The 27,940-nt window shown below is 34.6% G+C and overlaps 1 protein-coding gene across 22 annotated transcripts in view; it reads right to left on the bottom strand.

Moving 5' to 3' along the window:
* Positions 1-27,940, bottom strand: part of ADGRL3 (adhesion G protein-coupled receptor L3) — a 590,718-nt gene that overhangs the window by 88,273 nt on the left and 474,505 nt on the right. For all 22 annotated transcript variants that reach the window (XM_082611711.1, XM_082611707.1, XM_082611717.1 and 19 more), the window contains 3 exons: positions 22,265-22,474; positions 12,045-12,265; positions 7-73 (listed from right to left, as the gene is read on the bottom strand). In XM_082611711.1, coding sequence (XP_082467837.1) covers positions 7-73; positions 12,045-12,265; positions 22,265-22,474 — 498 coding nt within the window. The remainder of the gene's footprint in view (positions 1-6; positions 74-12,044; positions 12,266-22,264; positions 22,475-27,940) is intronic.

Raw genomic sequence — 27,940 nt, 5'->3', positions numbered from 1 at the left:
TCTTACCATAATTATCAAGGTCGCTGGTCCTATAAAACTCCAAATGAAGTAGGTGTCAAGTCGGAGCCAACATCTGCAATGAAACACAAGGAAGAGAAGGCATTCAAGGACTGGATATGGGACATACATCAAGAGTGAGCAAGTGACAGAGAAGAATGTGAGCTGCAAAGCATTCCACTGGGAGACAGGAAATATTACATTGCTTGTTCATTTAAATGCTGAATTATGTGCCCAATTTCTGACAGCACTATTGATGCAGTAAGATAATCACCCCTAGAGGAAGCAGGAAAAAAATGGCACTGGGCCTATTTGCTAGGGCCTTTTGTGTCTGTCATAGAAACCTTAAAAAAAAAAAAAAAGAAAAAGAAAGAAAGAAAAAGCCATACACATAGCCATTAAATCGAGTAGCTTTAAGCTATCTTTTTCTCTCCAATTATGGTGCTACATAACCTGTCTATCAGCTGTCAGGTAAAGTGACATTTTCTTGTCAAGAAGATCTGAGGAAATCCAGTACAAAGAAGAAATAAATTTGGTATCAGAAAACTGAAGTTTAATTAGGTTGGGCAGCCAACCTTTGAGAGTTCTTAAGTCTTAAAAAGTGCATTGTTACTGCTAGTGCTTCTGGGGTTGCAAATTATCCTTAGCATCCCATGAACTTGATTCATGACCCAAAAGTAAATTATTAATCACTTAATTTCAGTTACATTTAATACTCTCTCAATTCTTAAAGCCTCTGGGAAATTACATTTTCATTCTTCAGGATGACAGGGAGACAAAATGGAAGTGACTAGTTATGAGAAAGATTAATGTAAGTTTTGAACAAATTACATTTGATGTTAAAAATCATATCTTGACTTATTTGCCATTTGGCTATATCTGAGGCATAATTAGAAAAGAAAACATCTCCAGTGGAAAACAGTCAAGTGCTTTGCTAAGTGTTCTAAAAGAGCAAATCCAAAGTATGTAAATATTTCTGATTATCATGTAACTGTTACTTAAACCTCAGCAATAATGGAATACCAGAAAAGCTATGTAGAAAGAACTTTATATATGTCAGTACAGGAATAAATAAATAAAATGTTCCCTATTCATATGATGAAATGTTATAAAATAGTCAAGAGGGAGGAAGTAGATCTTTATACGTCAATAGAATAGACCACAGTAACAAAGTTTAGTGAAAAAGTAAAGTGAAGAATCTATACATCTTTGAACTATAATACACATATTTTTGACAGATACATATATGTATGTAATTATTTTAATGAAATGGGAAAAATCATCAAACTCAGATTAGTGATTGCCTCTCATATGTGAGTAGAGAAGACCAGAAGCAGATGAAAGGGGCTTTAGCCATGTGCTTTATTTTAGTAGTTACTGAAAGCTATGTGCCAAAATACTAATAGTTTTAACATTTGAGTGATAGAGGCAGTGATGTTTATTATGTTTTTTTTTTTTACTTTTATGTAACTTCATTTTTTTAAAAGGTTAGAAGCTGGATTTTTAAGTAAAGAAATAACCAAATGCCCTGAAAAAATGTGATTTCAAAACAAGAAAATCTGGCCTTATTCTATTAAGTTAAATATATGTAAACTAATTTCAACTGGAGTATAATATTTGCAGTCCAATAAGAAACTGACTACAAGTTCATATTTTTTACATAGACATAATTTCTCTTTATTCAAAATAAACATAATAATCCAATTTGAAAAAAATGTTATTAGGAAGCCAATCAATACTTAAACTATTAGCCATTGTTTTGTTTGAGTAATTGGTTATCTTTTTGTTGTGCTGTTGTTCAAAAAATTTGGTCATGGAAAATAAGAGTGTGGCATTGCCAATAAGCAGAAACAAACCAGAGAACACAAAGGTTGAAGTACGAACATTGTCTTCATTCTGACCTCAGGCTAGTTTTTTTAGCGCCCTAATAACAAACGAGTGTGTTGTAGGGAGACCAGAGTAGGGGAAATATTTGTGGGTCTCTCTGGGTTCCCAACAAAGACCACATTTTCCCTCAAGATAAGGACAATAAAGGACAAATCATGGACATATTCCCAAATTAAAACATACAAAAGCATACACATACACCAGAGTCCAAGAATCTTGCTAAAATTGTAACAGCATGATATACTAATAATACATTTAAGAATGACTGTTAATAATACAGCCCCTGTTCTTCTGTAGGTCAGACGAGTTTTAGAGAGCTAATGTGAGAACCAAAACACATTTTCAGCAAGCTGTTTTCAAAGGAAAATGTATTTCAAGAATTTCTGAAAACTGTTATTCTACAGGTTAATGACTTCTTAGACAAACTATTTTAATTACAATATTACAGAATGTCTTGGATAAAATAGAGAATTTAAAAAATTTACATAATTTCACCAAATGTGTTGTTAAAATAAAATAATGTCATTAAGTTTTAGCCTTACAAAACTTTTATACTTTTCGAAAAAGGTCTTTGTTTTGCAAATGCTTTATTTGGAAATAAATATGCTTTTGGCATAGTGATGTCTAAATGTAGAAGTGAAATTACTTTAGAAGTTATTTTTTTTCTGTAAGAAAATTCTTCAATATCTATTCGGTACAACAGATTTCAATTCTCTGAGGAACTGAACAGTGAAAGAGGTGATATGAAACACTTAACATGTAGTAAATAAATCCTCTCTCCTTGATGGCTGCCTGGGCTTGACTACCTTCTGGACCACAGTGTGGCAAGAATTCCTTTTCTAATTCAATTGCCATATGGCCATACCTGCTGTTTTTGGCCGCATGCTGGCTTTCTCAAAACTTTCTGTATTTCCTCTTTCCCACTAACTACCTTAAAAGTTTGTATGATTTGTGCCCTGAGTTTCCTGTGCCAATGTTGAAAGAATTCACCCTGGCTTTAAGGTGAGGGAGAGTACAGACATCCCTCAAAAACCATGGGGAATTGTTTCCAGGATCCCCCGTGTATACCAAAATCCATGGCTGCTCAAGTGCCTTACACCTGGCCCTCCATATCCACTCATGCTGAATGCATGGATCCAGAGGGCCGACTGTATTATGTGTGTGTGTTTACATGCCTGGGCACATACATCTTATCTCATAGTATTCTCTAAGTCTAGGCCATTCAATGTCACTTAGATACAATGCAAAACCACTGATTAAGGGTAAACAAATGCTATAAAGGAACAGCTTATTGTATTAAACATAATAAAGTCCAACTTGCAAATGGCCAGATAGACCTGCCATTGAAAAATACAATTTATCTGAAAATTGCCTTTATCCACTAAGCATCATTTAATTTGTGAACTCATTAATTTTAATAGGCTACTTTTGTTTAATTTTTAAGATATATCAATTCTTTTTTTAAATGAACTTCTCTCATATACATAAAATCTATAAATTATGTTTATATCAGTACTGTAATAAAAGAGATAACCTGCTGTTGAAAGAGCAAATGCATTCTGATGACACTACATGCTTATTTGAATCAAGACTGAAAAATCTTACAAGACCAAATACATTCTGGAATTCAAAGGAAAACTTGTCACATACCATAAACCTTGACTTTTTCTCCCATTTACCTATACAAAGATGTCACTGAAATTCTTTTTGTAGCAATTTTTTAAAAATTATAAAATCAGCATACATTGTCATATATTTGATAAAGTCTTACTACATTAATTCAGGTTTATTGGTTTACTACTCTAAACAACTGATACTAATCTGCATGGATAAATTATTATGTTCTTACAGAATTATTTTCTTCCAAAATATAAGAAACATCACTGCAAATTAAATAATAATAAAGGTGTTGAAATCTGGATCAGTCTCCTGTAAAAATGTTAATTACCAATTAATCAAGTACTACCTTTAGGTTTACTCAGAAAACAGAAAAATAAAACAATGAAATAAATTAATTTCTCAAAACAGGACAACAGAAAACCATGCTTCTAAAGCTAATTCTCTTCTCCTACTAAAATACTCCTCACCATTTTTCTATCATTGTCATTTAAAAAAGGCATGGCTCTCTTTCTAAAAAGTGGTAAGACCAATTGCCCAACATATATAAATGTCACCTAAAACATATGTTTTATAATGTTTTTAGGTACCAGTAACACTACCAGAGTGTAGTTCCTTATTCAAAGTTAGTTTAACGTTGTTCCATTAAGATGCCTTGGGATATTGTATTTTTTTGCCTGTTTAATTCACTCTTATCAAAGCAGACATCTGAACATTAACCATTTCTTTGAAGTAATGTAAATTAACAATGATATTTGCTTCATTTTCTACAGGACCTAAATCACAGACTAAACTATCCTTGTTGAGTATTAAATGTAACCAGTAAACAATATTTGTGACTGATAGACCATGAAATTTATAGGGTTTAATTATATCAGGTTGTTTATGAGAGTTTGTAAACTACATATTCTTCTTTTCTCTGTAGCATATGCAGATCTTTCTATATTTGTACTACAAATATCTCGCAAGAATGAGAGAAAAAAGAAGGAATAAAGAGAATTGGGGCAAGAAAGAAGGAAGAGAAGAGGAAAAGGGACAGATACACACTCTACTCTAGTTCTAAGCTTACTGCATAATACATCTGTTAAGGGTTTTTAAATGACATTTGTATCACAGCACACTCATGCATCTAATATTGAAATACTTTGCGAGCAAGTGCATGAACTGGAAAGAAGATTGGCAGAGTAATGCAGGAATGGAGTGTGATCACTGGTACTCAAGGCTGGCATTTGTGGTTCAGCTACAATTTTGAATTTTAGAACTCAAAACTAAATCTCCTACATCAAATATAGGTTAGGTTGTCTTCATGCACCCAATATGATTTTTTTTTTTTGGCCGTGCCACATGGCTCGCAGGATCTTAGTTCATTGACCACGGATTGGACCTGGGCCCTCAGCAGTGAGAGCATGGAGTCCTAACCACTGGACCACCAGGGAATTCCCCCCAATATGTTTTTTAAAAATAAGTGTTTCATTATTTCTTCAGCAAAATACATCCTATAAGTTTATGGTGGACTACAAAGGTAAGAAAAGTGCTGTCTGTTATAATTTATTAATACTAAATGTTGGAATAATTCCCATGGTCCCGTGTTTCTTGAAATAACAGGAGGCAGTATCATAAGAATTGTAATCACTACTCTTATAAATGGATGCTTTTAATATAATTTATTTTATAATTAAAACAATGTTGCTAATCATAAAGTTTGTATTCCTTCATTTGCATCAGCTAAATAATAGTACCAGTAATAATAATAGTTTTAATTTAATAAATGCTTATATGTGCCAAACATTTTACATGCATGCATACTTAAATATATATACATATATATGCACACACATACACATACATATACATATGTATTTACTCATTCACACACAGTTTAAATATTGCAGTAGTTTTGCAAGGTACTTATATAATAACCACCATGTTACAGATTAGAAAGTCAAACTGACTTGCCCACAGCCACATGGCTAATAATTAGTTGAGCCTGAATTTTATTCTAGTCTACCTGACTCCAAAGTCTCTGAACCTAATATGTGTTTCTCAAAAAGAATAAACATACAAGTTATAAAATAAATAAAAGCTATAGTTTTGTTGACAATGATAAATTCTCAATGAGTAGGTGAGGAATTTATATGCTGTACATAAAGCACAGATTGTTGAAATATGTCCCAAGTAAAAATATTAGATCTTTCCAAATATAAGGTGATCTCTAGATAAGTTAGTAAAAATTTTAGTATTTTTAAACAGCTTTATTGCAGTATAATTTATATACTCTGAATAATCCATTTAAAGTATATAATTCAATGCTTTTAGTATATTTAAAAGTTGGGAAATGATCACTGTAATCTAAATTTAGAATATTTTCATGGAACCAGAATGAAAACTTGTACCTATCTACAGCCACCCTCCATTGTCTCTACCAAATTCACTCCCTTGGTATGGTAATGGTTTCCCTACCTTCTCCCCAGTCCTAGTAACCACTATACATTTTGTCTCTAAGAATTTGTCTATTCTAGACATTTAGTACAAGTGGGATCATACATGTGTAGTCTTTTGTGACTGGATTATTTCATTTAACATAATGTTTTTAAATTGTGTTCATTTTGTAGCATGTATCAATACTTCATTTTTATTTCCAAATAATATTCTATCATAAGGATATGGCACATTTTGTTTAGCTTCTCTTCAACTGATGAATATGGGGGGTTCCACTTTTTTGGCTAATATGCATAATGCTGCTATGAATATTCATGTGAAAGTTTTTGAATGAGCCTATATTTTCATTTTCTCTTGGGTAAATCCCTAGGAGTGGAATTGCTAGGTCACTCGATATCTAATGTTAACATTTTGAAGATCCGTCAAACTCTTTTCCAAAGTAGTTAGCTGCACCATTTTACATTGTCACCAGAAATATATGAGGATTCTGATTTTTCCACATCCTCACCAATATGTGTCATTAGCTGTCTTTTTTATTGTAACCTTCTAGTGGGTGAAATTATGATAAAAGGTAATCTCTAGATGTGGAAGTTATTATATATACCTCTTTGGTTCCAGTAAGAACTTAAGCTCCATATTTGACTTCAATTATATTTTCTAAATAACAGGACAGCAGTCCTGATGTTCTCTTATATAGGCTCTGGAATGGTTAACTCCTTAACGAAAAAAATTATGCTCAACCCCAAATTCTTATATACAGTGATAATCTTATGCCAGTCATAGGGTTCCTGGGTGATGAAATGATGATAAAATAAGCCCTCAGTCTCTGATATACATACACATAAAATAAGCTCTTGGCTTTAACAACAGAACAAATAACATACAGAGCATTCCCCATACACATATTGAATGACTATCTTGATATATGTCAATGATAAATACTTCTTCATTATCTGTACTATTTCCCACTGGCCAACCTAAAGTCAAACATGCCTGGTGATAAATATTTAGTAAGGTAAATGCTTCATGTCAACACAATGTTACAAGTAGGAATATTTTACATATAATAACATGTTTAGAGAAATATTTCAGATGAATATATAATGTTCTATGAGTAGGATGACGTGCTTAGACATTGCAAAATCTATTGAATAAAACTATGCATATACCTTTCAGATACTATCAAGTTTAATGTTCCTTGGCTCAGCTCCTTCTTGGGTAATAATATAACCTAGTATTTTAAAAATCAATAATCACTTTTCTACCCAAATGATTATGCTGGTTAGAGAATTAAGTGGCAATAAAGAAATTGGGGGGCCTTTAACTAGCAGAGGAGAGACTACTCCTTTAGGAGCTGTTGTTAAGCTAGTGAGCTAAGAAGACAAATCTAAGACTTAACAGATGATTTATAATAATTTTCAGATCATAAAATTGATTTCAATTATTTTTAAAAGCTCAGTTATGCTTTTAGAACTCAAAGATGTTCTTTCTGGTCCATTATAAATGTTCATGACCTAATCAACATCTTTCAGAAAACTTTTACTAATTTTTGAGCCCACATTTTAATTTCTGGGCTATTCTCTGAGCTTTACTCCTTCCCAGCACCCTCCCTTCTCCTCTTCTTGGAACCTACTTCCAGTCCTTTTCCAATCTACCTATGACTTTAACCACTGCTTTTTCTGTCACAAAGTTAGATTTCAAGGAAAGTGCTATAAACTCTAAATGCAATTTTTTTCCCTTTGAATAAAAATTAACTGTTCAAACAGTTTGCATTTTTGGAGGTAATATTGAGGCAATTAAAGTTTACATGAACTGATTAGTTTCAGGTCATAAAATCAAAGTACTTAGCACAGAATTTCCGTATCAATGTGTTTGAATTATTAAGTCAATGCCAGCCTTCATTTTTTGACAGTATCATATTGGACGGCTTCACCAAAGTCAAATGCTCTCCCTTTGAGCTATAACCGCATGGATGGCTTCACTGAATGTTCATATGAATAACAGTATAAGAGACTAATGGTAGATCGAAAAACAGAGAGAAAATGGAAAACACCCCATAGTCAGTGCAATTTAGACCTGTGGTCCACTAGCTGATTTTTTTTTTTAATGACTGTATTGGACCTTTAATCTGATTTTTTAAGTGTCTGATAATTGTGACTAAATGTAACTAAATGTAATTCTAAGTAAATTATCTCGAGAATAATGTCAACACAGATAAAAAGATTTCATTAAATAACATCAGAAAATAATGAGATTCTCTTATAAATACTGCAAATTGATGGCAAACTAAGCAACTTCTCAAAATCAAATTATGTATGTTTTATGTGTATGTGTTTTCTACATAATAATCAATTCAACAGCCCTAATAACATTTCATAGAAAAACACATCATAATCCTTCAGCCAAATGGAATATGATAGTTACCTCTATCTGTATCAAAATAACATTTATTTAACCTACAAAAACAATTCTGTCTCTAATTTTATCTCCTACCATTGATACGATTCTCTACTTTTCAGAAATGTAAGCTATTATTATTATTAAAGGTTTCAGAAATAAAACCTCATTGTTATTATAATAAAATACATTAAGAGGAGAGAAAAGAAAGAGAAATTTGTTATTTGGATTACTGTACTATGTATTCAGTGGTTTTAGTCTTGATGTAATCCAAGTGGTTGAGACTAAGAAGTAAAAATTTAATAATAACAAAATTCCAAAAATAAGCAAAATAGACTTCTGAGAAATAAAAATTTACTGTATTAAGCTTAATAAGAATTTACAGAAAATGAGTGACAATATGTCTCTGAATTCTGGCTAATTCCAGTTTATTTATGACTGTAGACTTTACATATTTGTATTTAAAAAAATCAGTGTAGCACATAAGAAGGTAACACTGGCAAAAACAAACAAACCAACCAAAAAGCCCCCAAATGTGATGAGCAGGAAGTAGAAAATGCCATTTGAAATAAAAGAAATAAACAATAGTAACAGAAACCAGAAAACAAAAACAGATTTAATAATAAGGAAAAAGATACATAATTCTATATGCAGAAATCCTTCCAGTATATAAAAATTCATTGCTTATATTTTTATTTGAGACAATATCTTGATTAAACTCCTGACAGAAACATGATCTGCTCATTTCAGCTTATCAAGTAAATACAAATGACTGAATAATGTTTCTTTTTCAACACCTGCTTCCTCAATGGGCAAAACAACACTGTATAGACGTTGAGTTGGATGAATTCCCAAAGGAAGAAGTTAAATCTTTTTTCCATGTATTTTGAAGGTCTCTCTCTGGACAATTCATTGAAAATGCACAAATGAGACACTAAATGCTCTATGCCCACCTGTGAAAGAATTTTAGTGCAATTTTCCCTATCCTTTTCTATCCCTCTTTCATTTACCATTTATTTTACCTGTATCTGTTTTGCTTCTCTTTGTGTTGGGAAAAATCATAATGGTGAAACTGAACTATTATTAAGGCTTGTTTTAAATCAATGCCTGGGAAAAAAATTAGCCTCTGTTTTCACAAAGTGATAATGTCAGTAAATGAGATCTTCCAGTTAGGGTGCAGGAAATTAAAGTAATGATAGCCAAAACTTTAACAAAGTCACAAGAGACTACATAGTATTGATTCTAAGAAAAGATAGATTCATGCTATCCAGAAAATTACCTCTCTTCCAAAATAAATGACTAAAACATAAAGCAAACAATTTGTCAGTTCAGTAAGAGAAAATTTGCAAATATCTAAAGAGAAAAAACAACATAAAACAAAAATAAAAGCAAGTCAAGAACTGCAAGAGAGCAAAATTGAACTATATAAGGACAATATTTACAGTATTGGTCACAAATAACAATATCAGTCAACTTAATACATTAGAGATAAAATGCATTAATTAAAATATAAAATCCTATGATCTAAGGGCAGTAACTGCTAATGGGCTTCTTTTAGAGGGGATAAAAATATTCTAAAATTAGATAGTGGTGATGGATGCCTAACATTGAATGTACTAAAAACAACTGAATTGTATTCTTTAAAAGAGTGAATTTTATGGTATGCAAATTATATCAATAAAGGTGTTTTTTATTAAATTCTATGATCTAATCCCCCTCCCCTAAAATGTCTTTAGGAGCAAATGCAGGCAATATTTTTACCTAATCCTAATCTGGTCCATGATTGCCACTGGGATACACAAAATGACCTCAGATTCAACCACAATTCACAAAGGTTAGATTAAAAAATAATTACTATTCATTACATTTAGACAAATTGTTTTATGTAGCTTGTCACTGTACTCAAGAAAAAAATTCAACAGAAGCGAGATGGTCTTTTTTTAATCGTATTGTTTGTGCTTCTACACCAACGTATATTCTATTTTAACTATGCTCCCTATAACTCTGGAGTCCTCTTTTTGTTCTCTACTTCTGAATCCTTCTGGGAAACAAGCTGCTTTATTACCAGCATATTCAGGCTGCTGACTGCTGGTGAAAAGTCATGAAATTTGGCTTACTAACTTCTGTACAATTGATGCTGTCTAACCTCATCTGAGCCTACACTACTGCTTGGAAATCATTTTATTAATGTCTAATTGGCTCCTTAACACATTTTCCATAGTGCTCATTTCAAAGCTTTTCAAATCTGTCCTCTCAGTGTGACCTCACCTATTCACTCAAAAATCAGTATCTCCTATTTGATGGAAAAATTCCTCCACTTCCACATTTATCTTTTCTGTTATTTCCTTCACACCTCAGAAGACAGGGGTCATCTGACTATTTCAAAAACGTCCTAGTTTTAGTGGAAATAAGCCTGACTTATTTCATCACACATCTGCCACTATCTACCTCCATCACCATGGACAAGGCAATTAATTTATCTGGTTCTTGATTTTTTTTTCATCTATGAATATAATGCCTTGGACTAGGGGAATTCTAAGGCCATTTCCAGTACTAAATCAAGGTTTTTCTCATCTTATGTATAATCTTATATCTTTCTACCCCCCTATGACCTTTTCTTTTCATTCAGCCTATATATATATTTAATACAAATGAGGCATAAGATACTTTCTCTCTACTAATCTCCTCTTACCAACTTGATTCTTCCCATCCTAGATATTTTGGGACTTCATTTTTAAAAATCCTTCTTCATTACTGTTACCATGAATTAATATTTTCACTATTTCTCAATCAAAGTTTTTCAGGCTGTAGATAACACTTGAAGACTCTACTTTGTTGCCACTGACTTATCTCTTCACACTTTCCAATTTGGCTTCTGCTTCCAGCACTTTGCCAAAATAGTTGTTGCAAAGGATAAATGGACAGAGAATACCATCTTGAAACTTTCTTCTCACTTTCCCCATGGTTCTCTTTTAAGGCTCTGGTCATCTCTTTTCTTTCTTTATTTTTATTCTCCCTCCTCAATCTATGTTCTAAATGTGAGTATTCATCAGAGATCTATCTTGGTCTTCTTTCTAAACTTTTTCTATTGAAACTCATTCATTCTCAGGATCCCAACTATTATATTGATGTGGATTACTGAAATATTTTTCACTGAATTCCTTTCCATAAGTATGCTGATCATCTCTATGGGTACGTTTCACCAATTTGAAGGTATGTTGAAAATAAAGTTCATCACTGTACCGCAATAGCCACCTAGGGGAAAAAAGGAAAACACAAGCTGCCCCTGCTCATATACTCTACCTTTCTGTTAATGATACAAGTTACTTTCTAGTGACTAGAATTGACATGTCAGGAAGAAGAGAAGCCATTAAAGTCAGGGACTACACTGTCCTCTGAATGCACATCTTTAATACAGCTAGCTCTTCATTTGACAAATGTCTCAATGCTCTGAAAGATATTAAAAGTATCATCCTTTTATAATTACTCAAGGTTGTGATGTAGGTGTGCAATCTCAGGAATATTTTTCTCTCTTTACATCATAACAAAAGTACAACCCATGAATTGAATTCTCTCCATTTGCTTCTACAGTTCTCTTGTTTATTGCTATGAAGTGATATAAAGACCTTAGCTTCCGAGAAAATGCAAAGTTTCAATTTCAACTAGATTTTAAAGGAGGAAAAAAAGGAAAGAAAACATAAACTCACACTTTATCTGTTCCATAACTCCTATAGTCTACTGCAGCTGACACAGCCACAATGAGTGCAGGCATCCCATAGCCGACCAGGTAAAAGTATTTCCTTCGTGAATGTTCACTCTCAAAAACCTCCACCAGCATGATATAGAGCTGCACTCCCTCCAGGAACATCCACGTGAAGGCAGCCAAGAAGAAGAAATGTAAGAGAGCAGCAAAAACGGCACAGGCAATCTAGGGAAAGGAACAAATGAGTCACTCAAATAACTACCAAATGAAATACCAACTGCCATAAAATTAAAATAAATATTTATCAAGACTGCAATAATAAGATAGGTCTCCAAAAAAAATAATTGAGACAAGATTCTTAAAATTCAGACATTAAAACCTAATTAAATATAACTTATTTGTGAAAACTGTATTTAACATTTTATTAATAATGGCTATGGATGACAGCAGAGCATTATAATAAGAAAAAAGTATAACATATAGGGAAAAGTTCTAATAAGATCCTATTGATAATTATTACTGAGATTAGTCTAAAGGTTTTAAAATAGATCTCATGAATTTTTTTCTTGGTCATAATCCCGTGTTTATTAACATATTAAGTTCTTCAATGTAAGTGAAAGAGAAACACTAAAGTCAAGGAGAATAAAAGCTCTTAAAATAAAAAATATAATAAAGTGTTTTATAATGAGATTATTAATTCATTATTATTTATTGTTTATTTCGTTCTTGCATTGTTTCAGAAAGGATTTAAGATGACATTGGGAAGTTCATACTGCATAGGTGTAATTGTAGATCTGGTTAAAATAAAGTGTTCCAGGAGTGCTTTCATTCTCTCATTTTTTGTTATTTTACTAAATGTTGGTCTGTACAAGCTTGGTCACAAAAGGCAGCTAGCCCTTACTTTGGCATATTTTCTAAGGTACTATAAGTTTCAGCTGACCATATATTAATTTTCTTATGTCAGTTCCTGAAATTCTCACTCCTTTGGAGGGGAGGTCTTCATTTTTTATAAGAAGTCCTAACTAAAATCTACAGTTCCTACTAGAAAAGGCAACAAATTTATAGAAATTAACTTATTAGTATGGATTCAATGACGAGTATGATCCTTGAGAAACGAGACGAAGGGCAGGTCTATTTCCTTGGATTAGAGAGATGACGATGAAGGGGAGATGAGGCAGTCAAGTGTCAAAGGGGCTAGAAAGAGAAAGCAGAGCCTGACTGCCACATAACAGGCAGGAAGAGAACACATATACAGCAAAAAGAGTAAAGACAAGTTGGGCTGAGCTGTACTCAACCCAATTTTTTTTTTTTTTTTTTTTTTGTGGTATGCGGGCCTCTCACTGCTGTGGCCTCTCCCGTTGTGGAGCACAGGCTCCGGATGCACAGGCTCAGCGGCCATGGCTCATGGGCCCAGCCGCTCCACGGCATGTGGGATCCTCCCAGACTGGGGCACGAACCTGTGTCCCCTGCATCGGCAGGCAGACTCTCAACCACTGCGCCACCAGGGAGGAAGCCCCCAAATTTTTGATATCAATCATTGTCCTTTATGCTATATGTCAGAAGTTTTGTGCAGTATGCAACATTTGGAGAAGTTTATCATACCATATGTAACATCAAGAAGGAAAAATAAGAATAAGGTTTCTAAATGAAAAGAAATCACAGAGCATTTGAATTGCAGGTTAAAAAGAGAATGAAATGATTTCTTCTTGGGAAATAACATCGTTTTCCATTTCTTGCTTTGTAGAGTTAGAACTTCAACTATTAATTTTTGTTATCAGAAGGCTTTACGTTTTTGGAGAAAAAATGCACACTTTGATTGCTTATTCATCTGTATGCATTTATGGGAAAAACTGTCACATTTGTATATGATAACCAGTTAAAAGTATAATCACCATAATTGTACCCTTCACAGCCATTAATCATGAATGTATAATCACAAACATGAATCCAACTGCATTTTCACTGTAACGTACTGTATACATATGGACACATACCAGAGAACAGCATTAAATGAATGAATTATTTATTATGCCTACAAGTCTTCTAAAAAATGAAAATTTTCATTTGCAGTTTTACTCATGAGAACCAACTTGCATTATGTGCATGAATCTTAAGTTAGTAGAAAGGGCCTCACAAAAATTACAAATTGCATAAAGTCTGTTTAATATATTAGGTATTGTCTGTTGATCATATTTTCTGTTTGGGTTTATCAAGAACAGTTGGCTAGTGCTATTCATTTTTCCTATTTCTTTCCTTCCCTCCTTCCTTTCCTCCCTCACTCTCTCCCTCCCTCTCTCCCCATCTCTCTCCCTCCTTCCCTTCCTTTCTTGATATGGCTAAATGTGGTTAGTAGTAAAGTATAAACTACAAAGTTAGCACTTAAAGATGTAAACAGAACTTGAGAAAATATAAAGTGTAAAACAAAATTTGGGAAGAGTATATAAATTATAAAAATGACATTGAGTTTGAACTATTTTCCAAAATAGGTCAATTAGAAAAACTCATGTTAGGAGACCTTCAAGATGGTGGAGGAGTAAGACGTGGAGATAACCTTCTTCCCCACAAGCACAGCAAAAATAGATCTACATGTGGAACAACTCCTACAGAATGCCTACTGAATGCTGGCAGAAGAACTCAGACTTCCCACAAGGCAAGAAACTCCCCACATACCTGGGTAGGGCAAAAGAAAAAAGAAAAAACAGAGAAAAAATAATAGGGATGGGACTTGCACCTCTGGGAGGGAGCTGTGAAGGAGGAAAAGTTTCCACACACTAGGAAGCCCCTTCGTGGGCGGAGACTGTGTGTGGCTGAGGGGGGGAAGCTTTGGAGCCACGGAGGAGAGCACAGCAACAGGGGTGTGGAGGGCAAAGCAGAGAGATTCCTGCACAGAGGATTGCTGCCAACCAGCACTCACCAGCCTGAGAGGCGTGTCTGCTCACCCGCTGCTGTGGGTGGGGGTTGGGAGCTGAGCCTCGGGCTTTGCAGGTCAGATCTCAGGGAGAGGACTGGGGTTGGCTGCATAAACAGGGCCTGAAGGGGGATAGTGCACCACACCTAGGCTGGAGGGAGTCTGGGAAAATGTTTGGAACTGCCTAAGAGACAAGAGACCATTGTTTCAGGGTGTGCGAGAAGAGGGGATTCAGACCACCACCTAAATGAGCTCCAGAGACTGTCGTGATTTGCAGCTACCAGCATGGATCCCAGAGACAGGCATGCAACACTAAGGCTGCTCCCGCAGCCATCAAAAAGCCTATGTGCAAGACCAGGTCACTATCCACACCTCCCCTCCCGGAAGCCACTGCCAGAGTCCCGTGAAACAGGGAAAACTTCCCCAGGAGAACACATGGCACTCCTCAGGCTGTTGCAACATCACTCCAGACTCTATCACCGCAGGCTCACCGCACATTCCATACCTCTGCTTTGCCCAGCCTGAGTGAGCCAGAGCCCCCTAATCAGCTGCTCCTTTAACACCGTCTTGTGGGTGCTAAGAACAGACACCCTCAGGCAACTTATATGCAGAGGCGGGGCCAAATCCAAAGTTGAACCCCAGGAGCTGTGCGAACAAAGAAGAGAAAAGGAAATCTCTCCCAGCAGCCTCAGGAGAAGCAGATTAAAACTTCACAATCAACTTGATGTACCCTGCATCTGTGGAATACATGAATAGACAACGAGTCATCACAAAACTGAGGTGGTGGACTTTGGGAGCAACTATAGACTTGGGGTTTGCTTTCTGAATCTAATTTGCTTCTGGTTTTATGTTTATCTTAGTTTAGTATTTAGAGTTTATCATTGGTAGATTTGTTTATTGATTTGGTTGCTTTCTTCCTTTTTTAATATATATATTTTTCCTTTTTCTCTTTTTGTGAGTGTGCATATGTATGCTTCTTTGTGTGATATTGTCTGTACAGCTTTGCTTTTACCATTTATCCTAGGGTTCTGTTTGTCCATTTTTTGTTTATTGTTTGTTTTTCTTTTTCTAAGTATAGTTTTTAGTGCTTGTTATCACTGGTGGATTTGTTTTTTGGTTTGGTTGCTCTCTTCCTTCTTTCTTTCTTTTTTTATTATATTTTAATTTTTTTTATTTTTAATAATTATTTTTATTTTAATAATGTTATTTTATTTATTTATTTATTTATTTATTTATTTATTTATTTATTTCCCTCCCCTTTTTTTGGGAGCCGTTTGGCTGTCAGGGTCTTGGTGCTCTGGCCGGGTGTCAGACCTGTGCCTCTGAGGTGAGAGAGCCAAGTTCAGGACATTGGTCCACCAGAGACTTCCCGGCTCCATGTAATATCAAAGGGTGAAAATCTACCAGAGATCTCTATCTCAATACTAAGACCCAGATCCACTCAACGACCAGCAAGCTACAGTGTTGGACACTCTATGCCAAACAACTAGCAACACAACCCCACCCATTAGCAGAGAGGCTGCCGAAAATCATAATAAGGTCACAGACACCCCAAAACACACCACTGGACAAGGTCCTGCCCATCAGAAAGACAAGATCCAGCCTCATCCACTAGAACACAGGCACTAGTCTCCTCCACCAGGAAGCCCACACAACTCACTGAACTAACCCAGGACACTGGGGGCAGACACCAAAAACAACAGGAACTATGAACATGCAGCCTGCAAAAAGGAGACCCCAAACACAGTAAATTAAGCAAAATGAGAAGACAGAGAAATATGCAGCAGATAAAGAGGCAAGGTAAAAATCACCAGACCAAACAAACAAAGAGGAAATAGGCAGTCTACCTGAAAAATAATTCAGAGTAATCCTAGTAAAAATAATCCAAAATCTTGGAAAAAGAATGGAGAAAATACAAGAAACATTTAACAAGGACCTAAAAGAACTAAAGGGCAAACAAACAATGATCAACAACACAATAAATGAAATTAAAAATTATCTAGAAGGAATCAATAGCATTTTAACTGAGGCAGAAGAACTGATAAGCACACTGGAAGATAAAATAGTGGAAATAACTACTGCAGAGCAGAATAAAGAAAAAAGAATGAACACAAGTAAGGACAGTCTTAGACAACTCTGGGACAACATTAAATGCACCAACATTCAAATTTTAGGGGTCCCAGAAGAAGAAAAGAAAAAGAAAGGGACTAAGAAAATATTTGAAGAGATTATAGTTGAAAATTTCCTTAATATGGGAAATGAAATAATCAATCAACTCCAGTAAGTGCAGAGAGTCCCATACATAATAAACCCAAAGAGAAACACACCAAGACCCATATTAATCAAACTATCAAAAATTAAATACAAAGAAATATATTAAAAGCAGCAAGGGAAAAACAACAAATAACATAACAGGGAATTCTATAAGGTTAACAGCTGAAACTCTGCAATCCAGAAGGGAGTGGCAGGATATATTTAAAGTGATAAAAGGGAAAAACCTACAACCAAGATTACTCTACCCAGCAAGGATCTCATTCAGATTTGATGGAGAAATTAAAACCATTACAGACAAGCAAAAGCTAAGAAAATTCTGCACCACTAAACCACCAACAAATGCTAAAGGAACTTCTCTAGGGGGGAAATGTAAGAGAAGGAAAATAACTACAATAACAAACACAAAATAATTAAGAAAATGGCAATAGGACATACATATCAATAATACTTTAAATGTAAATGGATTAAATGCTCCAACCAAAAGACATAGACTGGCTGAATGGATACAAAAGCAAGACCAATATATATGCTGTCTAAAAGACACCCACCTCAGACCTAGTGACTAAAAGTGAGGGATGGAAAAAAATATTCCATGCAAATGGAAATCAAAAGAAAGCTGGAGTTGCAATTCTCATATCAGAAAAAAATAGACTTTAAAACAAAGACTATTACAAGAGACAAAGAAAGACACTATATAATGATCAAAGCATCAATACAAGAAGAAGATATAACAATTGTAAATATTTATGCACCCAGCATAGGAACACCTCAATAAATAAGGCAAATGCTAACAGCCATAAAAGGGGAAATCGACAGTAACCGAATCATAGTACGGGACTTTAACACGACACTTTTACCTATGGACAGATCACTCAAAATGAAAATAAATGAGGAAACACAAGCTATAAATGATATATTAAACAAGATGGATTTAACTGATATTTATAGGACATTCCACCCAAAAACAACAGAATACACTTTCTTCTCAAACGCTCATGGGACATTCTCCAGGATAGATCATATCTTGGATCACAAAAAAGCCTTGGTAAATTTAAGAAAATTGAAGTTGTATCAAGTATCTTTTCCGTCCACGAAGCTACGAGACTATATATCAATTACAGCAAAAAAATCTTAAAAAAAATACAAACACATGGAGGCTAAACACTACACTACTTAATAACCAAGAGATCATTGAAGAAATCAAAGAGGAAATCAAAAAATACCTAGAAACAATGACAATGAAAACACAATGACCCAGAACCTATGGGATGCAGCAAAAGCAGTTCTAAGAAGGAAGTATATAACATTACAATCCTACCTCAAGAACCAGGAAACATCTCAAATAAGCAACCTAACCTTACACCTAAAGCAATTAGAGAAAGAACAAAAAGACCACAAAGTTAGCAGGAGGAACAAAATCATAAAATCAGATCAGAAATAACTGAAAAAGAAATGAAGGGAACAGTAGCAAAGATCAATAAAACTAAAAGCTGCTTCTTTGAGAAGATAAACAAAATTGATAAACCATTAACCAGACTCATCAAGAAAAAAAGGGAGAAGACTCAAATCAATAGAATTAGAAATGAAAAAGGAGAAGTAGCAACTGACAAGCAGAAACACAAAGGATCATGAGAGATTACTACAAGCAATTTTATGCCAATACAATGGACAACCTGGAAGAAATGGACAAATTCTTAGAAAAGCACAACCTTCTGAGACTGAACTGGGAAGAGATAGATAGTATAAACAGACCAATCACAAGCACTGAAATTGAGACTGTGATTAAAAATCTTCCAACAAACAAAACCCCAGGACCAGATGGCTTTACTGGCAAATTCTATCAAACATTTAGAGAAAAGTTAACATCTATCATTCTCAAACTCTTCCAAAATATAGCAGAGGGAGGAATATTCTCAATCACATTCTATGAGGCCACCATCACCCTGATACCAAAACCAAACAAAGATGTCACAAACAAAGAAAACTACAGGCCAATATCACTGATGAACATGGATGCAAAAATCCTCAACAAAACACTAGCAAACAGTATCCAGCAGCATATTACAGTGTTGTACACCATGATCCAGTGGGGTTTATACCAGGAATGCAAGGATTCTTCAATATTAGCAAATCAATCAGTGTGATAAACCATATCAACAAATTGAAGGGAAGATAAACCATATTAACAAATTGAAGGGAAAAACCATATGATCATCTCAATAGATGGAGAAAAAGCTTTTGAAAAAATTCAAAACCCATTTATGATAAAAACTCTCCAGAAAGTAGGCATAGAGGGAACCTATCTCAACATAATTAAGGCCATATATGACAAACCTACAGCAAACATTGTTCTCAATGGCGAAAAATTGAAAACATTTCCACTAAGATCAGGAACAAGACAAGGTTGTCCATTCTCACCACTATTATTCACATAGTTTTGGAAGTTTTAGCCATAGCAATCAGAGAAGAAAAAGACATAAAAGGAACCCAAATTGGAAAAGAAGAAGTAAAGCTGTCATTGCTTGCAGATGACATGATCCTATACGTAGAGAATCCTAACGATGCTACCAGAAAGCTAGAGCTAATCAATGAATTTGGTAAAGTAGCAGGTTACAAATTTAATGCACAGAAATCTCTTGCATTCCTATACACTAATGGTGAAAAATCTAAAAGAGAAATTAAGGAAACACTCTAATTTACCATTGCAATAAAAAGAATAAAATATCTAGGAATAAACCTACCTAAGAGACAAAAGACCTCTATGCAGAAAACTATAAGACACTGATGAAAGAAATTAAAGATGATACAAAGAGGTGGAGAGATATACCATATTCTTGGATTGGAAGAATCAACATTGTGAAAATGACTATACTATCCAAAGCAATCTACAGATTCAATGCAATCCTATCAAACTACCAATGGCATTTTTCACAGAACTAGAACAAAAGTTTCACAATTTGTATGGAAACACAAAAGACCCTGAATAGTCAAAGCAATCTTGAGAAAGAAAAACAGACCTGGAGGAATCAGGCTCCTGGACTTCAGACTACTATACTACAAAGCTACAGTAAACAAGGCTGTATGGTATGGGCACAAAAATAGAAATATAGATCAATAGAACAGGATAGAAATCCCAGAGATAAACCCATGCACATATCATCAGCTTATTTTTGATAAAGGAGGCAAGAATATACAATGGAGAAAAGACAGCCTCTTCAGTAAGTGGTGCTGGGAAAACTGGACAGCTACACGTAAAAGAATGAAATTAGAACATTCCATAATACTGTACACAAAAATAAACTCAAAATGGATTAAAGACCTAAATGTAAGGCCAGACACTATCAAACTCTTAGAGGAAAACACAGGCAGATCACTCTATGACATAAATCACAGCGAGATCCTTTTTGACCAACCTCCTACAGAAATGGAAAGAAAAAGCAAAACTAAAAAAATGGGACCTAATGAAACTTCAAAGCTTTTGCACAGCAAAGGAAACCATAAGCAAGACGAAAAGACAACCCTCAGAATGGGAGAAAATATTTGCAAATGAAGCAACTGACAAAGGATTAATCTCCAAATATACAAGCAGCTCATGCATCTCAATATCAAAAAATCAAACAACCCAATCCAAAAATGGGCAAAAGACCTAAATAGACATATCTCCAAAGAAGATATACAGATTGCCAACAAACACATGAAAGGACGCTCACCATCCTTAATCATTAGAGAAATGCAAATCAAAGCTACAATGAGGTATCACCTCACAGCAGTCAGAATGGCCATCACCAAAACATCTAGAAATAATAAATGCTGGAGACAGTATGGAGGAAAGGGAACCCTCTTGCACTAATGGTGGGAATGTAAATTGATATAGCCACTATGGAGAACAGTATGGAGGTTACTTAAAAATCTAAAAATAGAACTACCATGTGACCCAGCAATCCCACTACTGGCATATACCCTGAGAGAACCATAGTTCAAAAAGTGTCATGCTCATTGCAGCTCTATTTACAATAGACAGGACATGGAAACAACCTAAGTGTCCCTCGACAGATGAATGGATAAAGAAGATGTGGCACATATATACAATGGAATATTACTCAGCCATAAAAAGAAATGAAATTGAGTTATTTGTAATGAGGTGGATGGACCTAGAGTCTGTCATACAGAGTGAAGTAAGTCAGAAAGAGAAAAACAAATACCGTATGTTAACACACGTATATGGAATCTAAAAAAAAAAAAAACTTCTGAAGAACCTAGGAATAGGACAGGAAAAAAGATGCAGATGTTGTGAATGGACTTGAGGACACAGGGAGGGGGAAGGGTAATCTGGGACGAAATGAGAAAGTGGCATGTACTTATATATACTACCAAATATAAAATAAATAGCTAATGGGAAGCAGCCGCATATCACAAGGAGATCAGCTCAGTGCTTTGTGACCACCTAGAGGGGTAGGATAGGGAGGGTGAGAGGGAGATGCAAGAAGGAGGAGATATGGGGATATAAGTATATGTATAGCTGATTTACTTTGTTATAAAGCAGAAACAAACACGCCATTGTAAAGTAATTATACTCCAATAAAGATGTTAAAAAAAAAGATTAAAACAAAAACCCAACTCATGTTAGACATACAGTTTTCAATATAATTTCCAGTTTTTTAAAAAATATATATATTATAAACTTCAAAGAATAACAATTACATGTTAGAAAAGATACTCCTCCATTCCCCAAATGATTTAAGTTTTCTCAATATTCAGCTGTGTGATTTAAAAAATTAAAGAAAAAGACTAATGAAGAAACACAGTTGTTTAGAAAGGCAAGTTTCTGAACAGAATTTCTGAAGAAATGTACATTCATACATCCATATATTCACTGCTTCTTTATGACAATGGATATGAAAAAGGGAATACTGAATAAGATCTCAAAATTAGTAACTATCTTAGACAACTGGAAGAGAGGATACTTTCAAGCAAGAATATTTTGTGTATTGGAAAGCTGGAAGTGGAGAAATTCTTTTCTAATACCAAAATAAATTGCTTACTGGTTGATCTGTTCGGTTGATCCCAATCAAGAAGAGCAGTTCTGCTACAAAAAGGCTGATGCAGAGGTTCTTATGGATGGTGTTACGGTCACTCTGGAGCCCACGGAAAAAGCAAAATGTGAAGATGCAAATCAGGAGACAAACAAGGGACAGCAAAATTCCAACCCATGTGATCACATCCAGTAGAAGGTCATGGACCGCATCACTGTGCTGGAAACACAATAGAAAAGCCATAAGTTGCAATTATGCATAACCAATTACAAAGTTTATAAGGGCCTGTTTCTATGAAGCATGATTTTAATAATGTACTAAATATCCTCCACACATGCAATGAATAAGATAACTTAATTATTTGGGTTTTCTAATCCACAGGTAAAGCATTTTATCTTTTCTGTGAGGTGTAAATCAGTTTGTCAATAGTGTTTGCACCTTTCTTAGCTATGTACATTTTCAGTTGTACATTTTCAACTATGTACATTTTCAGTTGAAGCATATCAACTTAATTTGGGCCAAAGATTTCAAGGTAAAGCTTTTCGTTTTTCTACCCCACATAATGTTTTTAGGTTAATATTTTTACAACTCTTGCCAGGGAATACTCTATATAAAAATTAAGTTATACACTTAGGAAAGTGGTATCACAACTGAAATTTATTTGAATCACTGAAGAATTTTTATTAAAAAAATACAATTCCTCTGTCCTATAAATCCTTTATCAGAATTTCGAAGGTTGAGTTCATAAAAGTATGTAATTTCATAAAGATCCCCAGTTAATTCTGATGGACAGCCACATATGTGTACCATATATTTAGTGGAAAATCTAAAAGAATGAGGATAGTCACTGGATTTATATTCATATTGAATGGCTTAAGGAGATCAAGAAGTTTGATCACTGAAAGGTTTTGCATGAATAGAACCTGTTATACACAGATGGAAAATAAGTATTCAGAATTACTATACCCGATAGCAGCCCAAAAGAGATAGTAGAGCCATGAAAAAGAAATACGCTCATGAAAACTTCTGCACTGAAACTACATTATGTGGCTCTGTTACAGTCCTGTGAGTTCCATACCTGCCATGTTCCTTGGTTTGTCCACTATCTCATTTCTGTCTTTGTTCTAAGATTCAAAACTCCATTTCCACTCTATGATAGTTTGCCTCCATCAAAACCACTTTTGTGAAGCTTAGAACGTATGGTAGCCCAACACATCGGTGTGCCAACATGTTGGAGCAGAATCGAGAAACTGTCTATGACTGTCAATTCCTCTTTTCTTCCTAGGTTTCTTGAAAATTATTAAAGACCTAACTTCCAACAGTAGGGGAATACATAAATAATGGTTGATATTTATGGAATGATATTCAAAAGAGGAGTAGAAAATCAGTGTTCTAGATTTATAGTCACAAACATAGATACTTCTCAAAAATCTAATATTAGGTTTAAAAAAATGTAAGTGGCAAATGTATCTATACAGTATGATACCATTTATGGAAAATTTTAAATGACACAAATCAATGGCCTTGATTTTTATGGATATATGCATAAGTAGTGAAAGCATAACATGTGCATGGGAAAGTTTTTAGTTGAAAACAAAGATATATGTTTCTAATTGACATCTTTTTCAACTGTATAGATCATACACATTGATTTTTGTTTTAGGATGGAAGTTACTACATTTAGTTGTCTCCCACATTGTTAGCTCACCTTAAAAAATTCATAAATATCCAGGTTTTCTATTTTTTGTTTTTATTCAAACTTTGTACCTTTATGTTTTATATAAACTTCATACAAAGATTATTCTGAATGTGGAAATTCTCCTTACAAGTGAGCCACCATGCTGTAACCTGAATCACAGCACTTCGCATATTGCTAGATACAACTTCACAGTTGTTATCTGATAAAGAACTCTGCTAGGACACTGTCAATGAAACAGTTTCAAACTATTCCTGCATAACTCTAGATGTATTTCTCGGAAGGAGCTCAAATCATGAAAGAAAACCACATGAAATTTTGATTTAACTGCTTTGTTCTCCAGGGGACACTGCTAAAGTAGTGTTGGGTCTCTGATAGCTTAAATTACTTTTACTATTGGAGAGTGGAGAGTGGTTAGTGCTACCCGGTTCCCTGAACAGAGGGCTATTTGCTCTCTTCTTTGACTCAAAGGAAAGATGCTGTAATTGAGTATCAAGCACCAGCGTTCAGCACAGCAGTCTTCCATAATGGCAGGTATAATACATTCTCAAATATATCCTAAAGACCTAAAACACTAAAAAAGAAAGAAAAAAAAAAAGAAACCAAATAACTCCGGCTTTTCCTGGGTAGTTGCATTATTAGAAATGTATTGACTTTACTCAGTGCCTTTGTAGATCTTTCAAAAACCCCATGCAGAATTATTAAGAGAAGAATACCAAACGTCAAAACAACAGTACAAAAAGTACATAACACTCAAAGAAAGAACAAAAAAGTCTAGCAATTAATTAGTAATCATCTTTCAGGTATTACTGTCTAGTTCAGAAAACATAAACAACAGCTACCTTATATGTATTATACTGTGATCGAATGTGACTCACCACTTGAATTTTATCAGTAAGATGAAAGAAAAAGAACAATGGACATTAAACGCGAACAAGACCTATGAGTTTAGCCTTCTTTATAATAGTCTGTCATAACAGAACTTTCAGGAGGCCAAGCCATGATAAAAACCAACCCCCCTTCAAGAGGATGGTCAATTGAATAAAACTCCTAGGCATAGTTTTAACAACGTGATAATGGAGCAAGTATTCCTATTTTCAAGGTTCCACGTTTTGAGTACTCTATAACTCAATCACCCTTGACATGAACTATATACCATTATGTGACTTGAGATCTTATTAGTCTTATACCGTATTATTAGATCCTAGCACTTAGTATTGGGCTTGACACATAAAAAATGCTGAATAGGGCTTCCCTGGTGGCGCAGTAGTTGAGAGTCCGCCTGCCAATGCAGGGGACACGGGTTCGTGCCCCGGTCCGGGAAGATCCCACATGCTGCGGAGCGGCTGGGCCCGTGAGCCATGGCCGCTGAGCCTGTGCATCCATAGCCTGTGCTCCGCAACGGGAGAGGCCACAACAGTGAGAGGCCCGTGTACCGCAAAAAAAAAAAAAAAAAAAAAAAAAAGATGAATAAATATTTGTTTTTGAATGGTTATAATAACACTACTCCACTTAAACCAAATGTCTAAGAGCTGAACCCTCTTACATCAGTATAGTTTTAGTATCCATTTAATCCCCACTGGATTTTAAAAAGTATCAATATCAAATATTACATGTTCAAAACTGAGCCCCTTCTTATCCTGTTTCTCCCTCCACTCCCAGCCCCCACTCCCAAATCTACCCTTCCTTCTGTTTTCCTCATTTCGGTAAACAGCAACTTCGTTCTTTGAAGTGTTCTGGCCAAGAACTTAAGAGTCATATTGATTCCTCTTTTTCACACACTACTCTTAATCCATCAAGAAATCTTGTAGCTCCTGTCTTCTATCTGACAGCTGCTCCTCACCTCAATTGCACCAAATTGGTTAGAGCTACCTGATTTTTTTTAAACAGCCTCCTAAATGATCTCCCTACTATGACCCTCATCCATCCCCCTTTCCTCTCTGTTCAACAAGATGGAGAGCTTCTCTTTAAATACAAGCCAGATAATAAGATTAATTGATGGAGGCATCCAATGTCTCCTACCTCAATAAAAGTAAAAACCAAAGTCTTTACAAAGGTCTATAATGTCCTATAAGATCTGCACTCCTTTGAAACATTTCCTATTCTCCCCTTCATTCAGTTCACTCTATCCCAGTTGGCCTCCTCTAGCCTTTGAATACATCCAGCACATTCCAGCCTCAGAGACTTTGTACTTGATGTTGCCTTGGTCTGGAATTCTCTTCCAATAAATAGCTGTGTGACTTACTTGCTAACTTCCTTCAGTTCTTCATTCAAATGTCACCTTCTCACAGAGTTTTTCTGAATCACTACATCTAAAATTGCAAACATCATTTACCCGCTCTGACTCTCTATTATTTTTCCTGAATTTTTTTTCCTCTTAACATTTACCTAGACTATATATTTTATTAATATATCTTATTTATGTTTTCTACATAAACAAGAAATATTAATAAAATACATAGTCTAGAACCTATTGTATAGCACAAGGAACTCTAGTCAATACTGTGTAATGGCCCATATGGGAAAATAATCTAAAAAAGAGAGGATATATGTATATGTATAACTGATTCACTTTAATGTACCCCTGAAACTAACACAACATTGTAAATCAACTGTACTCCAAAAAAAAAAAAATTCTTGTTCATCGTCTGTGGCCTTTACTAGAAAGTACATTGTAAGGGAATAAATTGTTTAGTCACCAATGTATCCCCAGGTCCTAGAAAGCTGCCTCCCATAGAGTGGATGCACAATTAATGTGTGAAATGAATAAATGAATCTCTCTTGAATTACCCTCCCTTCTGCAATGGATTTAGATTATAAACTAAAAGTTGTATCATGCTGCCCATTGCAATCTTTGGGGTTCTTTGGTTCATAAACTACCTGCTCTAAAATCTTGAGTAAAAGATAAAGAAAATTAAAGCTGGAGAATGAGGAGGTCGTTACACCATAATATCTTAAAATGTGTGGAAGTAAGAGGACTGCAGAATAAGTATGATTAGAGTCTGAAGATGTGGATTTAACCTTGTTGCTCCAATTTTGCAATTGGACAACTTGAACAACTACTTACCCTTTAAAGTATCAGACACTTCATACATATAGAGATAAAACAGATTCACTTTGTTGTATACCTGAAACTAACATGATATTGTAAATCAGTTATACACCAATAAAAATTAGAAAAATAAAGAATCAAAAACTTCAAGGAAATTAATTTCTTAAAGAAGATGGGGAGCTGTGAGAGAAAATCTACAAGCAGAACGACAGAATGATTCATCAGAATATACTTTCAGGAAATTCATTGACTCTATCCACTCTAGAAAGAAATTTTTATGAAAACAATACTCATTTTTCAGGCTTCCTGTGAAGCTTACATTCATATATAAAATGCCAGATATTTTGTAAAAGCTACAGAAAGTTCCTGATTTTTCCTTTTATTTTCACCTCAATGAATCTGCTTTGTCCTATCACTGTGGGATTACTGAGTAATTCAAATACCACAAAAGGGGTGAGTACCACAATGAAGGAAAAAAAGGTGGCTTAAACAATGATGTTTTGTGAAACTCACTCTGTCAGTATAAAACCCTCAAATATACCAATAGGTATATTTAATGAAACTAAGCCCAAATTCATGGAAGAGGGAAATGTGACTTCTGCTTCATGATTTAAAAATAACTCAACCTGTGTACACTAAGATCTTTATGTAAATCTTGATATTTCTAACTTTATTGTCCAAAAAGCATCTTGTCAGCAAACAAGATGGAGAAATAGATTTTGAAATGTTTTCCATTTTAACTGCCTAAGTATTTCCAGATATATTGTATATTTCCAGATACACAAACTATATGAATTAATTCTGAACCCCTCTGGATGTTTTTGGCTTTTTTATAATTTTAGAAAGTTGCATTTTCCAGACATTGCTTGAACAATCACCCTATAATAATTATTAAATGTGGACAGTAATTTTCAAGAACCTGTTTTACTTTCTGCAT

This window comes from Mesoplodon mirus (genome assembly GCF_964341445.2).
Source record: "Mesoplodon mirus genome assembly, chromosome: 2".
NCBI classification, from domain to species: Eukaryota; Metazoa; Chordata; class Mammalia; order Artiodactyla; family Ziphiidae; genus Mesoplodon; species Mesoplodon mirus.
The sequence above is the reverse complement of the archived record's forward strand: the minus strand, read 5'-3'. Positions and strand labels throughout refer to the sequence as shown.